Raw genomic sequence first — 18,195 nt, 5'->3', positions numbered from 1 at the left:
AGATAGTTTGAGTTATTGGGTTGGCATTTCAGCATTGCATAAAAGTAATAACAGGAATTAATGGCAGACTTTCTGTAGTGATTGGAATCAGTTCTCTAGTGTGACTGAGATCTGCTCCTTTGGGAATCCAGTAACCATTCCTTAATGCTAATGAGGCACACGTGTTAAGTCTGTTGTTTTCCCTGGAGATCAGGGTTTAATTCTCCCAACACTTCAGTTCATTTCTATGTCTTTTAATGTGGTGATTGACCCTCACAGAAACTGGGAGACTCAGGTGGATGGCTGTGTCCCCATGGAATTCTGGTGTTAGTGGTCTCAGGTGGGTAATGGTTAGTCTCTTTCTCTGGCAACCTCTTAGGATCCTAGAGAAAAGAAGATGATGTGAAGAAGAGATTGTGCTTGATTTGATGTAGGCTAATGAACATTTCTAATGCAGCTGCACATTTTTTCTCCATTACACCTAGTAGAGGATTGAAGAAGAAATAATTTTCTAGGCTTTCAGCTTTCCAAGGCCACAGCATCACTTCTGATGTGGGAATGTGCTCACCAGCCACCTTTCATTATCCCATCTCTGGCAAGGATTCTCAATTAAGGTTGCCAGATATCTTTTTTTTTTTTTTTCCCCCTGTCTCATGGTTTATCTTATAGGGCTTTGGGTATTCACCTCCTTCTCTCTTTCTCTCCCACTTGCAGCTGAAAAACAGAGGGAGTGAAAGAGTCACGAATGAGCTGGAAATGTTCAAAATCCTAGGCTTGAGATAGTGAAACTTTGGTGCTTGCAGTTATTTCTGGCTGCTGACCTGTTGTGGAGGTGGCAGACTGCAGCGTGTTGAAGATAAAATGCTTTTCTTTCCTGTGTGTGTGCCTTTTGCTGCTAAGACTTTCCCTCTGTGTGGGCAGGAAGTTTTCATTGCAAGAGTTATAACATGAACAGGACTGGATGAAAGGATAGCTTCTGCTTTGAGAGCTGGAGGAACAGTTCTCTCTTTGGAAGAGTGAGGCAGGAACAGCTGCACCTAAAAGTTGCCAGGATATCAGGGCTCCTCTGTCTGCTTTAGAAGGTACAGTGTAAGAGAAACTAATGTGGCTGTTCCTTGGTCTGAGAGGGATGCTGCAGTTCTTTCTGGCAGTAGGGTGTTAAAACCCTACCGGATAGGTTGAAAAATTGTCAAAGGGTGTTTGTTTGCAGCAGTGGAACAATGGCACTGACAGTTGAGACCACTGGTTTGGTGGGTTTTTCATACTGTTTTTAAGGTAAAATAGAGAGACAATTAGTACCATAAAGAGGCATTATGCTCTGTACAGAGTCTGGAAAAGCTAAATAGGTTAATGTATAAAATGGACATGGTATGTGAGTGATTTTGCAGACTGTTGAAGCATTTTTTTCTGATAAACAGATCTACTTAGGGAATTTTTCTTGTGGTGTTGCCAAATGCCTGAACAGTTCCCAAATACTTGAATGGAGGAGAGACTACCTTTTCCTTCCTCTCTAGGCTACAGGAGGAACAGCTTGATTAGTCTGTAGGGATGCTTGCTTGTGCAAGTAATGTAAACATTAAATTACATTGAAATGAACACCCATGACCGTTCCTACTTTTTCCAGGAGTGAATCCACAGCATTCTGTACTGCTCAACTTTCTCCCACAGACCAGTTTTATACTTTATACTGAGCACAGACAGGAAGTGTGTGGAGAGTTGCAGCAAGAATTTCTCTGTATACCCAGAAAACACAGAGGTTTATCCCAACATGAGTTTTGAAAGCTGTCAAGCAGCATGTCAAGAGCATTTTCTGGGATTTAGGCAGAGAAGAGGAAAAGTGCAGTTAGGAAGTTGAAAGGGAATTACATTGCAAAGCCATGTTTCATAGCTTATGGATGTACTGTAGTTTTAGAGCTTGCCTTCTCTGCAGTGTTTAGCCTAAGTAAGTATATTTTAAATTACTGTGATGATGCTGTCGAAGTACTGCACAGTGGAACAACACTTCATAGCTGATGTATCGTAACTCATGGTGTCACATCAAGCGCTGAAAAGCTTGCACAAGTCCTTAGAGTGTTTGAGCTTCAGCTGCTTGCTTCACATCTCTCTTCCTTCTAGTTAGTCCAATGTTTGGTGTTTTTGTGTGTACTAAATACCCAGTTGTGTGGCAGAATTTGAGCATGGCCCCAAGCACATTGAATGCACGTGTCCTATTGTAGGACCAGAGAGAACATGTTGGCTGAAGATGGAGATAGGATTTTCCCCCCAGTGCTACAAAATTCTCAGTCAGTCATGCAGTCAGTTAAAAATCCCATGAACAGCAATACTGTGCAGAGAGAAAAGGGATACCTTTCTTTGGCGGTAATGACCTTGTAGAGGAGAAAAAAGTGCCTTAGAGGAACTTCTACTTGCAGAAGCTGTTTTTTGCTTCACTCCAACTTCATTCCACAATTCTTAAGTACATGCAGTTGTTTGGTAGGGGTAGAAGACAGGGACTTAAATAGCAGGGAACTTGAGTGCCTTGGTGATGGGCGTGACATGCTCCCTACAGGAAATAGGCAGACTGAATATAAACTGTTGATTGTTTTAACTGGTAGCTTGGATATCCTTCTCTTTGTTTCAGTTTCCTTTGGAGCAGCGTTTGTGGCAGGTCAAACTATTAACCTGTAGAAGGTACATTCAGCTGTTGTGCTAATAAATGACTAGTGAGCAATATGAGATAGAACTAGTCCTTTTTTTTCCAGAGCAGATCAGGATTTTCAATGCTGCTTGCATATGCCTGAAAGAAGCAAACATGTGTAGCTGCACCTCTTCTCCTTGCTTAAGGAATTTTGTATTGCCCCTTGTTTCCTCTGATGCTTAATGAGAAATGCAACTCCTGTGGCAGCTTGATAGCTGTCTTTTTATGAAGGCCTTTACTAAATGAAAATATTCTCATAGCCTGTTACATTTAGACTACTGGGTCTTTGAAATTTGCTGTGCCATGCTTGCATCAGTTCTGTGTGTAAACAGCTGCTGATTTTTTGATTCCTGTGTATTTCATCTGATACATACTCCCTGTCCCTTGCCCCCAAAACCTTTACTGAAGCTTTATTTTAAAGGATTTTCTTTGTCCGCTTCGAGCTGTTAGCAAGGTCTGCTGTCAAAGTGCTACATGGGGGCTAGTATGGTAATTGCATCAGAGCTGCTTTGCATTTCCACCTTTCTTATCTTCTTCCTTGCTCCTGCTTTTCTACTCCTTCTGCCCCACCCTCAATCCCAGTCCCACCAAACTTGGAATTCAGACAACAAAGTCTGTGTATACAGGTGTGATAACTTCACATTCGTAAGAAGCTCAAGTCTGATGGTGCTCCACGGTTTGAAGGGCTAATGAATTAGAAATAGTTATATATCGAAATGAATGTGTTTGCAATATTGAAGGGCTATACTTATTGAATATTGAAGAGGATTCTACTTCTGCTCTGCAGAAGTCTGAATCTAAGGTGAATGTATTCTTTTGTAGCATGGAGGGCAGTAATTTAGAACAAAACCTGCTACTGTTATTTTGTGGTCATGATATCAAATGTCTGGACCCATAAGATTACAATTCTTGCTTTACAGTTAAGCAGAAAAATTACTTGCCTGAACAGCAGAACAGGACTTGGTTCTGCATATAAGTGCTGTATTATCTTGAATATCCATATGCTAACAATTGATGTAGAGTGTAATAAGTAGCTTATGCTAAAATTGAATGAAAATTAGTCCATTTTAGTAGATGTATCTGCCATATAGATTTTGCAATAGGTCTTGAGGACTCTGGGGATGCAGAAGATAAAATGAGAGAACTGTTAGGATTAGCTGGAAGTCTCAAATCCTTAAAGCTGTTTGTTGTTCAGCTTTCAGAATTGAATTGCTTATTTTTTTTAAATACACTTCTTGTCACCGAGTTTCTATGCCAAAACAAAGAAGAATGATTCTGCTCTGGCGCTCATAGCAAATACAGGAGAACAAAAAGAATACATATAGGCCTTGTTACTGAGCAGTCTATGGCAAAGAATTGTTCCTGCATTATTAAATAAGAAAAAATAGTTATTTTTTTTCAAATGTGATTTTGTGTGCCTCTCTGTAAAAGATTCCGTATGAGAGACCTTTGTGAAGGATTCTATGAGGATGAGATATGTAGTAGAAAAACCAACTGCCTTGAAAATTGGCCTAGAGGCTGTGGTTTTGTAGGGAACTGAGTTTTAAATGGACCTCTGTTTTGTTGTTGTATGCTCAGCCAAGCTTGGCAGTGGTTGACTAAGCACCTCTGCACATAGTCTGCCTCGGCAGGACTGCTGTATAGTTCATGTTAGTTAATAACTGTGTCAAGTTATTGTTGTATCCTTGCCATAAAACAGAGGAGAGCTTCAGGGAAACAGGAGAGCTTGAAGCAGGGAATGTTAATATATATTTTCACACAGTACAGTATGGACCAGATGCAAGATAGATAGACAAGCTTGAACAACTTCTCAAAAACACTCAAACAAATGTTTTGACAGGAAAATGAAGGTACACAGAGGAGAAATCACTTGGCTTCTGTAGTACATCAGGTTAATGACAGTCAGACATGGAAGCAAAAGGCAGTGTTGTTATGTGTTGTCTTATGTGATGCTTCCTTGTGTTTGGCAGTCATTGTGTAGAGTTTTGAAGAGAAACTTGCAAACTTTGTCTGGATAAATGATGAATGTATTAATTTTGTTCTACTTTGGTACTTGAATATACAGAAATAGAAGTGCTGTGATTGCTTTTGACATCACTGTGCAATTGCTGTTTGTCCTCCTGACACCACTAGTGACTTTAAACTCCCGGGATAGTGTGTTCTTATGGAGACGCCTGTTTTGTCTAGCTCTACTTCTGCATGCTGGTGTGAATATGTAAGACCAGATTAGAAGGTAGTTAAGGCTCTACACTTGCATTAGTTTTCAGTGGTGTCTTGTAGTTTATATGCTTTCTGTGGATTTGAAAAAGTGGAGAAAAATAAGAAAATTGACCCATAGTTTTTCTGCAGTAGATAAGTAATATATGGTCCTATTGCCTGTTCTGTGTTCTGAAGCAGGAAGAAATTTGTGTGTTCTTCATTTGAATTAGCCAAAATTTGTACTGGTTTTGACTGGCATAGAGTTAAATTTCTCCGTAATACCATGTATGGGACAATGTTTTGGGTTTGTGCTAAAACTAGTGTTAGTAAATCACTGATATGTTAATTACTGTTGAAGACAGGGCTTAAGCACTAACAGGACCTTTTCTGTTCCTCATGGCGCTCTCCCAGTGAATAGGTTGGAAATGTGCAAAGTATTCCTGTATAAGCTACTCTGAAGAACTTTAACTCCATCCCAGCCAAAACCAGTACACTTGTGTTGTTTAAGAGTGTGTTTTGCATTTGTAAAATTTACAGATGTCCTGTGGTACTTAATCAGTGCTCAAAGTTGGGTAGAAAGCAGAGTAGGGCTGAAGAGGCAGTACTCAGTTAACAGCCTTTTTGGTATAATGTGGAGGGAATAGCAGAGTGACTTGGTTTATTGAATAATGCAAAGTATGTCCTTTATGCATTTTAGATGAGAGGTGGTTAGATGTTGGTGATTTGTGTTTGTGGCAAGTGGAAGACAAACATCCACTTGAGGGGCTTTGTTGGAATGGGAGTTCTTTGTTAGAATGGACTGTCTATTTTGACTTGGATGGGTGTCATGGAAGTGAAAATGAATATGTAACGTAACTGTAACAGCACTTTACTAGAACTATAAACTGTTCATGTGCTGACTGGTTTATTTTTGCCACCCTTTTCTTCCCTGTATTATAGTTGTGTTAATCAAGATGCTGTCATTTGAATGATCTCTTCCGTGACTACGAGCTGAGATGCTGGAATTAGTTAAATAGTAATTGTTGCTTGGTAGCAGAGACACATCAAGCTCAATGCAGTGCTAAGCCTAATTTTACAATGCATAAACTCAGCAGAGCCAAGTCCACACAACTCAATGTTTGAACTAGTAGGAGGCATCAAACAGATAAATTGTGAGCAGATGCTCATATTTTTATCATTGGTATTTACATCTGATATGAGTGGATTTAGCAGTTGGGTTGACTTAACTGGTTTCATGAGGCAAAAATTGTAGAAAAGTAAGTGTAGGGGGTACAAGGAGGAACATAGAACAAAGCTGAGGTTGAGAAGAGAGAAATGGAGTGAGTAAAATTGGTGGTGCATGTAATGATCAGCATTTTATTTTTTTGTATTCTTGAGTTTGATAGCTAAATAATTGTCAGCAGTGTAGTTACTTATATGTTGGTATTTTGACATCATTTCTTCAATTTATGTTTTAAAATTTACAGTATGATCAACAGACACTGAAATAGAAAAATAGAACCCTGACATAGAACTAATTTCACTGTTTAGTTGGAGAGAAGGAGGCTGAGGGGTGATTTCATCATGTTTTGTAGATTCCTGAGAATGGGAAGCGATTTAACTTCTGTTCAGCCCTGAGGTGGTTGGGCAGTTGGACTGGATGATAGCTGAAGATACCTTCAACTGAAATAGTCTAAGTGAGAACAGAACTAAAAACACAGAAAAATCCCTGGTCTCAGTTGGATTGATGGGTTGAATTAAAGGCCTACAAGCCTGTGAAAGGATGTAGCCTGTTCCTTGTTAACTTAACCTGGCATAAAGTCCTAGCTTGCATTATGAGTTCATTTTTACTTGCCTCCCACTTCCTGTGAAAATAAAACTGATTCTTGCAAAGAGCCCAAACTAAACAACAAAAGTTAAACCCAAAGAAACCCACAAACCCAAACCAAACACAAGTTCAAACAGTTATGTAAACCTGGAGTTGCTAAACACTTTCCCTTTGTGTTGCAATAGCTTTTTGCAGCTGATCATTCTTTTCAGCCTTCCCTTCCTGCCCCTGCAGTTTATTATTCTATTCTCTACCTTAGACATATCTAACACTACTAATTCCTCTTCTCAGATTGCTCTTCCATTTCCTTTGGCTCCTAGTACACTTTCTTCCTTTCTCCCATGTCTTAAATTGTTCTTACACACTTGCTCTTTCCCCATCACTTTTTCATTTGATTTCTGGCAAGAATTTCATGTTCTGTCAACGACTGCAAAATCTGGTCCCTTGTGCAAGAATGGGATCAATTGATGTCCATGGATTCTCTATATAGAAAATGGGATCATTACTTTGTTGTTAAAAGGGTGCCATTAACTTAGTTTATATCTAAAAATATCACTCTGAGAGCTCAGTGTTTGTCTTTTGACATTTGCAGTACAGTAAGGAAGATATTCAGGCAATGGTATCTGTTTATGTATTCTGAATGTTGAGTATAATGACACACTATTTGGTAAGCAGTTTATATAGCACAGCATAATTGTATGGAGAGTAAGAGGACAATAATCTTTTCCTTTTGTAGAGTTCATTTAAAAAATCGTTGTTGGACTTGTAGATCCGTCTTCTGATCTCTATTTGCAAGTTTTGAAAAGGCATTTCAGAGGATTTGGCTAGACTGAAGAATAGGGGTAGTGTACTGCAGTGTTGTGTTTTCAGGACTAATGGAGATGACCTTTCCAACAGGGGATCTCATTTGCAGCCAGAAGTGTGTGTTTGCTACAGGACTGAGTTTTAGAGCAGTTTTGAGGGCATATGGAAACTAAAACGGGGGTAATTCAAATCCTAATTCTTAAGCAGCTCTTTAGAGCAGGATTGGACTTCTTTCCATGTCTTTGTTTTTGTGTTGATAAAGGGGTCTGTATAAGAATTCCCTGATGATTTGCTGGTTTATAATTATGCAGTAGGTGAATTGTGCCCATTTTATTTGGTAGTCAGATCTAGCAACACACTCTGATTTTGACATGCTTTATTTAGATTTTTCTGGTTTAGAACAAAGTATTTTTGGTCTGTCAGATCATGTTGTATAAACTCTGGGCTACCTGCATCTATGATTTGAGTATGTGTTTTCAAAAAGCTGACTTTACAATTAGATAGAGGTCATTTGCTTGAGAAAAATATAAGGTATAAAAATACTCAGGAAGATTAGTGATGAATCTTACTTGGGAACTTAGATAAAATGACTCAAAATCCATTTATACATCATCAGTCACATTTGTATAGAGAAGACTTTATGAGGGGCTGGGGAAGCTGGTGGGAACAATGTGATGCAGTTATTTAATATGCTGTCAATGGGACCTTGCCTAGACTTCTGTATTTCAGACCAACAACAGACATCAATCATTTTAGTGTCAAACTACTGTGATTATAAGGAATATTTCTGATGTCTCTGATAGTTGGTGTGGATGACTACAGCTCAGAGTCTGATGTGATTATTATACCTTCAGCCCTGGACTTTGTCTCACAAGATGAAATGTTGACGCCTTTGGGAAGATTGGACAAGTACGCTGCAAGTGAGAACATATTTAACAGGTACGCTTTTTAAATGTCCTGTCTGACTAATGGTATGCAGACTGTTCATGTGATTCAAATCTGACTGCAGTTAATTTGCATGGAATACAAATAATTTCAAAAAACCCAGCACCTCTAGGAATCTCTTCAGTTTCCACCCTTCCTTCTGTTTGCTCATGTGCCTCCTGCTTAGAGAGAGCAAAATATTAATGATAACAGAAAAATGTTAGTTCACCTTTTAAGCAACTTGTAGTAAAGGACTTGAACTTCTCCATTAATTGGAGCACATCGTTTAGGTTTTTTTGTAGATGCTAACATTCCTGTTGGCACAGGACTATAAGGTGATAGTAACTCCATACATAACTCTGTGTGACAGTGAGCTTCAGAAAATACTTTATGAAAGGTCAGGAGAGCATAATGAACAGCAAAGAGTTTGCCAAGAGAAACCCAAGAACTATTTCAGAATCAATCTCCTCTGTAGTTTATAATTTCAGTATTGCTGCTTCTAGTTATTGTAAGTGAACTTGCCCATTTAATACTTTGTTCTGCATTTTCCCCTTTTTTATTTCTGTAATGCCTCTGAAATGGTTGCTTCATTTAAAAGCACAGGTATTGTAGCATACTTCAGACAGACACACATCCTACCCCACCCCCTTGCACTCAGATGCTCTGCACTTGAATGGAGAAATTCAAACCCGTGGTTTATTTTAATTGGACCTGTAAACAGTAAGAGGACAACAGAAATGTATAAAATGAGATTTTCTGGTATTTTATTTGAACATGGTTTAGTTTGGGCTTCAAGTAAACTTTTAATGAAGTGTGTTTGCTTTAATGTTGAATTCTTGATACAGTAATACGTAGAACCAAAGTCTATGATCAGTCACCCAATAGGATAGCCTCTGTTTTGTTGTTCAGGGCCTGGGTTTGGAAAGTATTTAGCTCTGTTCTTAGCTTTAGTCACGTGAACTGTACTTAAAATTCCACACTACGTGTGTGAACATACCATTGAATCGAAGCTAAAAATTGCAGAATGGTTTCTCTTTGTTATAACCTGCATAAACCTGTATGCACAGATGAGTTCTGAATGTACGCCTCATTTTCAAATTTTGTTTTTTCCTCAAATCCAAAGTTTGCTGTATTTTACAATTTAAGATGAAATTGTCACTTATACTACCAGAAGGGAATTTTTGTAAGTTTTGACTTTTCATGGTGAGGGAGGGAAGAGGAGCCTTCAGGGCTCCAGATGATAATTATGTGATAAAAGATAGTAGGGAGAACAAACTCAGAAACTCAAGTTGTGTATGTTGAATTTTAACCAAGAATGCTGGTCCTAATATTTTAGTTGCCCACCTAAGCAAAATCTGTCTGATTTCTCAGTATGGATTGCATTGGATATGGGGCATGCATAAACTTGGAATCTCTTTAATTGCTCTATCCAGATTTATGCATCCTGTGCTTTCCTGCAGGGCAAGGTGATCAGAGTAGCTGTAGTTTTTCCTGATTTTTTTTTCCTGTGTTTGCTTGTTTGGATTCTTTTTGCTGGTACAAACATGTTTTTTTAATCCTAGCTCCCTTTGTAGGCCTATTGTGTTATGCAGCATAAGAAAACACAGGAAGTAGCAAATGATAATTATTAGTGGTATAACTGTGAGTAGCACTTAGATCACAATAAATGATAGTGACAACTGCAGTCATTTTATGATGATTCAGCATTAGTCAGTCTGAGAATAATAGGAGGGATTTTTGCTAAGCAGAGGAACTGGAGCATTTAATAGGAAAATGATAAATTAAATTACATTTGTTTATTCCTATGTCTTAGTATGGTATCAGCACATCCAGTTACTAATGAGTAGTTTAAAAGTTTTAAAATACTATAATTGAGTTAATAATGTTTCGGTTGTTTCTGTGACCTGGAACCTGCATTTCTCTGGAAGCTTCATATTACACATTCCAAACTCTTGAAACATAATCACTGAATCTGGGTAAATTAGGGTAAGATGGATTTTTTCCCCCTTTAATTGGATGAATTTGCCTTTAATATGGCAGTTTTTAATCTTTACATTTCATTTTAGGTATTATTTCTCTTTGCATTTGGTTTTATTATCCTTTTCTATATCGTTAATCATCTACCTGTGCAGCATATTTGCAGTCTGTGATTGTACTGAATGATTAAAGTGAAGAGATTTTTAACAACTGCTGCAGAAGTCTAGTCTCCTAGATTTAAGTGGATTCCTTGAGCACTCATGGTTTCTCAGCCACTTGCTGAGATGGGACTGGATCAGTGTCTGTGTCCTAAAAAATTTCAGGAGATGGGGCTTGGAAATAGGAATGTCTTCTTTGTTTAAATATGTAAGATTTTTGATAGGATTAACTGAAAAAGATAGAAAGGGGTAGGGAATCCTCTAATGGCTTCCCAAGTGGCAGAAAGAGTTGCTTTGTGACAGCTTTTGGTATGTTATGGTTTACATTTTTACTGGTTTAGGTGTTGCTCATAAGCATCACAGATATTGCCTTAGTCTATGAGAATGGAGGGGAACCTTACAAATATTACAATGAATGACCCCTCTTGTGTCTATAAAATAAGGCAAGTGTGGGAGTCTGGCTGTGATGTGATTATTGAAGGGGCAGCCTCCAGACCAGATCTGAGAAGCATCTCTAGCATATGCCTTAATAATCCAACATCACATTGCAGCAAGGATAGATGTGGAGCAGAAGGCCAAAGCCATCACCTTAAAACACAGGGTCATCTTGTGTCTGGTAGCACTGGTGTGTGTGCATATGAACAAGGACGATGATTCCCTTTTACTACTTGCTTTAAAAACCAGTTGCTAGTTGCTGGTGCAGTTTGGAGCATAGTTTTTGTCTCTTTTCTTTATTTGTGTTAAAATCCCTTGTGGATTCTTCTAATCTTTATTGCCATGAACTTGCTCCCATTCCTCATTAAGAAGGCTCAGAAGTGTAGAGCACTCACCAATAAATCTATTTGAATAGTGAGGCAGTTCCTGAACGCTGAGCCTTCATTTTCATAAGCCTATGAGAAATTATTGCTGCTTTTTCTCTTCAGACCAAAGCACATCTTGGCAGGAGGCTAATTCACAAGTATGGTCAGTCTTGGTTATCAAGACTAGATCTGCATATGAATGTAGATAATATGAAGCTGTCCTCTTGCCAGACTTCTTTGAAGTATGTCTGCTTTTCCCTTGGGAGAATACCTGAAATACTTTGAAAAAAGTTTTTTGGCAACGGTCAAATTTAAAATAGTCATAGAACAGCATTAAGTGAGGATATGTTTGATCTCAAAGAGGGATTAAGCATATGTGTGTACTCACAGCTTATAAGTAATGCTTTCACAGGAACTTCATTTAACTGTGTATTTCAAATTTGGGACTTGAATGCATGAAATAACCTCACTAAAACAGAGGAATGCTGTAATTACAAGATCGCTGCTGTAATGTATATGAAAAACCTCTCTAAGACAGTTTTGTCGGATGTCGAGACTGGCTTGCCTTATTTTTATTTAGGTATGATCAGATTAAATTTAATTGACAATTTGATTGTACACAGCTGCAGTTGTTTTTCTCTTCCCTTCTGTCCCTGCAGCCTAGCCCAGTGTAGTTTCTTTCTTGGGTATTTGTGTACTGACAGTAAGGAAATGCTAAATTCGTGTTGAAGACATGCAGGTGAAACTATACTGGCTTTGTTCTGACAGGGACATTTCTCATCATTTTAGTATAAATTAGGTTATTTCTTCTGATCTCTAGCTTTACTCTGTTACTGTCTCAGTGTTTCTGATCCTACTGTATGTCAAAAATTAAAATGTTGTAAAAGAAATGAAACAAACCTCAAAACATTTTTTTTTAACATTAATTTGCAGGTCTCTGTATACCAAACAAATTACTTAAATATAACAATATAGCTTGAGAAATTTTACCTTTTAAATGTGTGTTAAAATGATTTAAGCTGAACTAACAAAGGACAGAACTTTCCCAAAGCACTATAGAAAAGTTGTAATTAGTTCAACAGTGCTTGAATGTACCTCTTCATGTTTAGCCTTTCTTCTTAAGGGTACAAAGATGTTGATTTTAAAATTGGGAGTTTGTTCTGAGTATTCTCTGAGCTTGTTTGGGGAAAACACTGGCAGGCTCATTTACTGTTGCCAGTATTAATTTAAACACAAAATGTTATTAGTGCTCTCGGGCATGTGCTGTGACTCTTTGGGATGTCTTGTCCAGAACTTGGAGTTGGACTGAATGATCCTTATGGATCCCTTCCAACTCAGCATATTCTGTGGTTCTGTGAAATTTGATTTACAAGTTCTGAAAAAATGGGAAAAGAAAAAAAAGTATCTTTTTCCTTTTATTTTTCTCTGGTTTTGTTTCAGTTTTTTTAACATATGCTTATTAGCTATATGCACTCCTTATGCAGATGAAGTAATTTAAATTCTAAAGTAAAAAATTATTAAAGGGCAAATGAGGTTCAAAGGAGTTTGACTAAGCAAAGCAAAATTACTTATGGTTCTTCTCAGAGTATATTCTGACATCATGTATTATGTCTGTGTGTACAGTCTTCAAAATACCTGTCACCTGCGTGTGGCATAAAGGCAGGGTGTTTGTAATCTATTCCCATTTTGTCCTGCTGCCAATTGCAGTTAAGTGTACCTACAAGATATCTTACCAGTTTTTCCTAATGTTTGACAGGCTCATGAAATTCTGAATTTTGCTAAATAGCCTCCACTTCTGCACATAATATTGGAAGTGCTTGTACTGCATGCTACATTGTAGCCTTTGACCTCTGGCCTTTCTTTAGTGTGTGAACTGTTTAATGGATAAATAGATGTACTGCTGCTTAGGTGGCAGTCACAGATCAAGCACACCTTGGCAGAACTAGAGCACAGCCTGTAATGTTTGGAGAACATGAGTGGCCATCATCGGATGGATGGATGGATGGATGGATGATCAAACTGAGTTTTGTGTTTACTCTGTGATTACTGGCTACCTACCCAGTTAGGTTTGCTGAAGTGAATTTAGCTTACCCAGGTACCCTTCATTGTTTTGCTTTTTACCAGAATCTGTTTATTGTAAGAGTAGATCCATTAGTTCCTTTACAAGCCAAAGAGGGAAATACCATCTGGATGAAGGTGGGGGTCATCCTACATTTAGTGCATGGAATAAGTTTAATGGGTTTAATAGATAGGTCAAGTCTACTTCAGGTCAGGATTTCTGTGTTCTCCTCCTCTTGAGCAGGTTTATGGCCTTCTGCATAGCCACATGTCCAACCCACAGGAACTAGTGAAGACGCTGAGATTCAGCCACTCCGGTCCCACTCTATGAGGAGATTAGAGTCTTCTCAAAAGCATAGTAGAGAGCAATTCCATAGTACCCTGGAGTCAGAAGGGATTTTGAGCTGTTTGTTGGATGGGTTATAGTTCTGTTTACTGTGGTTCCTTACTTGCTGAGACTCAGTGGGTTAGTTGACTTTCCAAGACTACATTTAATATCTAAGAGACACATGTCCACACAGGCTGGTTTATGAAATTGCTTTATCTGTTCCTCTTCTCTTTTCAGAGGTGTCCAGCCCTTTAAAAGACCAAGTCAACTCTGCTTCTAGGTTAGTGTGTCATGCAGTCTGTTACCCTCTGTTAGGGTTTTGATGGCTGAGTTCTCAAGAAGTACAGAGATGTACTTCTGTCGAGTTGAAAGAGTTAGGGAGAGGAAATTTGAAAAAGGCAAACAAATGGTTTCTTCAATTTGTTTTTTTTAGATTTTATACATCTGTATGTCAAAACAATTTAGTTTAAAATAGTTCTGCAAGTGGCCAATGTGAAATGTTTGAATTACTGATTTTCAGTGGGAGAAAATGTGTGCTTAGCTTTGGGAATTCATGGAAACCTCCTGCTGTTCTCCAATTGCATGGAACTGTGAAGTTGTTGAGCTTCCCTTGTGCACTAGGAATGTAACCATCTGTTTTCTTACCAGTTGCTTACCACTGCTCATGTTCACTGCTTGTAGTGAACTTCATAAAGTTTAGGTATGCCTCTGCTCTAGTCTACAACAGTGCTTCTACCTAGGCTACATCCTAGGAGTGTTTCTGTCCTTCAGTTTTGGAAATACCTGGCACCTGACACCTTCAGCATTTTGTTGATTTGCTTCAGGGCATTACCAGATCTACCAGTGTCTTGGATGCTGTTCCTTGGCCCATTCCCTTTCTATTATCCAGGGATAATTCTGATAGCTCTCTGAACTGACGTGTAATCCATGTTATCCAATAGGGTGAGGAAAGATTTATGCCATTGCAAGCTGGTTTTGAGGAGAAGGGTTGATTGCCAGCTGCATTTAGGGCTGTCTAGGTACCTGATGGGTATGACTTTGTAGCATAGGCTGCAACAGAACCTCGGCGGACAAAATACCAAATCTGACTATGTCTCTTCAGTCATAAATTAATCCATAGAATATTTTCTTTTGCATTTGAAGTAGTAATTGGGTTGATTATGACTTATTTAATATTTTCTTAATGTTTTTCTACTTTGCTTAATGTACGTCTCAGGTACACATGGGTTGAGTAGTGTTATTTTCACATACAATATGTACCCACCACTCACAGTATATACTTACAGCATTCACATGAAGTCTGACTTTTAAATGTCACCATTGGTATGAAAATCTTCAACTTGAGTCTTCATGCTTTTGTGAAATAAATTCAGAATTCTGTTTAAAAACATTTCAACGATACTAGTGTTATTTTGTATGGAACAAGTCAGGGACTCCATAGATGAGGATGGAAGGCCAATTCTGACTTCCTAACATTCAGCTCCTGTTTGCCCACTTAGCAGATGATTACTGTTTCTGGTCTTGGTGGCTGGTTTTTCTTATCCTTGTAAATGAAAGGGATACTTTTAATGTTACATTTAAAGCATACGGTTCTTTAAGATTATGCCAGGTATCAGAAATAAGAATTCCCAAAGCAGGGCTAACTAAATATACTGACTTTAAAGTGAATACATATAAAATTCTATTTGATGTAAGAAACTTGTATGATTGCACAACTTTTTGATTTATCTATATTTCCAGACACAAATAATGCTGATTTTTAATCTCTCTTGTAAACTAGGCAAATGGTGGCTCGAAGTTTGCTGGACACTTTGAAGGAAGTCAGTGATGATGAGAGAGATTGTATTGCTGTGTTGGAGAGAATCAGCAGATTAGCTGATGATTCAGGTAGGTAGCACTAAACATTTTACTGGGTTGATGTGGGAAAGTCAGAGGTGCTGAACTTGTGTTTAGCACAGGAGCAGTATGTTCTTTCTCCAGTATTCAAACTAGGCTTCTGCAAATTCAATAAAATAGTGTAAAATTTAATTTTTCTTAATCAACCCCCAAAGATGACTTTTTTCCTTACTATTTTCATCAACAGATTTACACCTCTTCAAAATGTAGAACTGCAGCTTTCCACCAGTACATTTTTTAGTAACTTTTATTATGTACTTTTGCTACTCAAGAGATCTAGATGATTATTTTAGAGTTGTAGATCAAGATTAGTTTCTTGTCTTCAAAATAAACTTGGAAACCATCTGTGCAAAACTCCCATAAGTTTTGATAGAATTTAAATGCTGAAGTTGTTCCTTTAGACCTTTTTGGGCAACCAGGTATGAAGGTAGGTAAGAGAAGCAGCAAGAATTGATAAATATGAAATCAGAGAATGGTTTAGGTTGGAAGGGACCTGCCATGAACAGGGACCTTCTACAAAACCAGACTGTTCAAAGCCCCATCCAGCCTGATCTTGAGCACTTCCAGTGATGGGGCATCCATAATTTCTGGGTAACCTGCTCCAGTGCCTCACCATTCTCACACTGAAGAATTTCTGCTTTGAATCTAATCTAAACCTGCCTTCTTTCAGTTTGAAGCCATTACCCCTTACCAAGTCACTACATGGCCTTGTAAAAAGTCCCTCTCCAGCTCTCTTTCAGGTGTCCTTTGGTACTGGAGGGCTGCAGTAAGGTCTTCCCAGAGCCTTCTCCAGGCTGAGCAGCCCCAGCTCTATCAGCCTTCTCTTGTAGGAGAGATTCTCTATCTCTCTGATCAGTTTCATGACCCTCCTCTGGACTTGCTGCTCCAGGTCTATGTGCTTCTTTTCTTGGGGTCCCCAGAGCTGGATGCAGCACTCCATGTGGGGTCTCACCAGAGCAGAGAAGCAGAATCCTCTCCCTCACCCTGCTGGCCATGCTGCTTTTGATGTAGTTCAGGATGTGTTCGTCTTTCTGTGCTGCAGGTGCACATTGCTGGGTCATGTTGAGCTTCTCATCAACCAGCACCTCCGAATCTTTCTCCTCAGGGTTTGTCTCAATCCATTCTCTACTAACCCTGTATTGGTACCAAGGTCTGTCCAAACCCATGTGCAGGACCTTGTTTTAGGCCTTGTTGAACTTCGTGAGGTTCACATGTGCCTACTTCTCAGGCACATGTCCCTGTGGATGCCGTCCCTTCCCTCCAGCATGTCAATCCCACCACAAAGCTTGGTGTAGTGCTGAGGGTGCTGTCCATGTCACCAAACAAGATGTTGAACAGTGCTGGTCCCAATATTGACCCCCAAGGAGCTCCAGTTGTCACTAGTCTCCCCTTGGATATCAAGCTGTTGACCACAACTGTTTTTGAGTGCATTATCCAGCCAGCTGCTTATCCACTGAGTTGCCATCAGTCAAATCCATGTGTCTCTGATTTGAAAACAAGGATGTAACAAGATAGAGTCAGATGTTTTGCATAAGTCCAGGTACATGATGTCAGTTGCCCTTGCCTTATCCACCAACACTTTAACCCCATTGTAGAAAGCCAAGAAATTGACCTTAGTGAAGTTGTTTTAGCTCTTACACATCACCTTCTTAGTTTCCATGTGCCTTCTTAGTTTCCAGGAGGATCTGCACCATGATCTTGCTAAGGCATCAAGGTGAGACTGGCCTTCAGTTCCCTGTGTCTTCTTTTTTTCTCTTTTTGAAAATGAGGGATTTGTTCTCCCTTTTAAGTTTGGTGGGAACTTCACTGGACTGCCACAATTCTTAAATGTGATGGATGGTGGCTTAGCCATTTTCTGCCAGTTCCCTCAGGACCTGCAGATGCACTGCATCAGATCCTGTGGACTTTCAGGTACTTTAGATGATCTTGACCCTGATCTTCTTCAGTGGGCAGTTCATCATTCTCCCGATCTTCACCTTCTGGGTCTCGGGTGGAGAATTTGCAGCTGGAGACTGAGGGAGAAACATCATTGAGTACCTCAGCCTTCTCCATGTTCAGGATAACCAGGTCTCCCACTTTTGAATCTCCTAGAGAGAAGTTATATTTTCCCTAGTCTTCCTTTTATCACTGGTGTACCTACAGAACCTTTTCTTGTTGCCTTTGACATCCCTGACCAGTCTTAATTTTTTGGGGGCTTTAGCTTTCCTAACCCAGTTCCTGGCAACTCAGAGAATTTTTCTGTATTCCTCCTAGTTTACCAGTCCCTGCTTGCACCCTCTGTAGGCTTCCTTTTTTCGCTTGAGTTTGTCCAGGAGCTCCTTGTGCATCCATACAGGCCTCCCAGTGTTTTTGCTTGACTACTTCTTTGTTGGGATGCATTCCTCCTGCACTTGGAGGATGTGATCCTTGAATATTAACTAACTTTCTTGGGCAACTGTTCCCTGCAGGGCTTTATCCCATGGTACTCCACCAAGCAGATCCCTGAAGATGCCAGAAGTCTGCTCTTGACGTCCAGTATAGTGAGCTTTCCCTAAAGAGCACCACCTTGTTTGCTATGAGTAGGAGGGCTCTGTAGATCCAGTGTGTCT

General features: G+C 39.2%; 1 protein-coding gene across 6 annotated transcripts in view; it reads left to right on the top strand.

Annotated features, from left to right (window-relative positions):
- Positions 1 to 18,195, top strand: part of PPP4R1 (protein phosphatase 4 regulatory subunit 1) — a 64,437-nt gene that overhangs the window by 6,197 nt on the left and 40,045 nt on the right. For 3 of the 6 annotated variants that reach the window (XM_088055587.1, XM_088055579.1, XM_088055582.1), the window contains 2 exons: positions 8,270 to 8,405; positions 15,492 to 15,598. In XM_088055587.1, the coding sequence (XP_087911713.1) occupies positions 8,270 to 8,405; positions 15,492 to 15,598 (243 nt within the window). Of the gene's footprint in view, positions 1 to 8,269; positions 8,406 to 15,491; positions 15,599 to 18,195 lie in introns of those variants that run through there. The other 3 variants (XM_088055589.1, XM_088055591.1, XM_088055594.1) reach the window with 2 other exon arrangements.

The sequence above is a fragment of the Pseudopodoces humilis genome, chromosome 1, assembly GCF_049639895.1.
Source record: "Pseudopodoces humilis isolate 2021_Gansu_Grassland_sample_001 chromosome 1, ASM4963989v1, whole genome shotgun sequence".
NCBI classification, from domain to species: Eukaryota; Metazoa; Chordata; class Aves; order Passeriformes; family Paridae; genus Pseudopodoces; species Pseudopodoces humilis.
The sequence above is the reverse complement of the archived record's forward strand: the minus strand, read 5'-3'. Positions and strand labels throughout refer to the sequence as shown.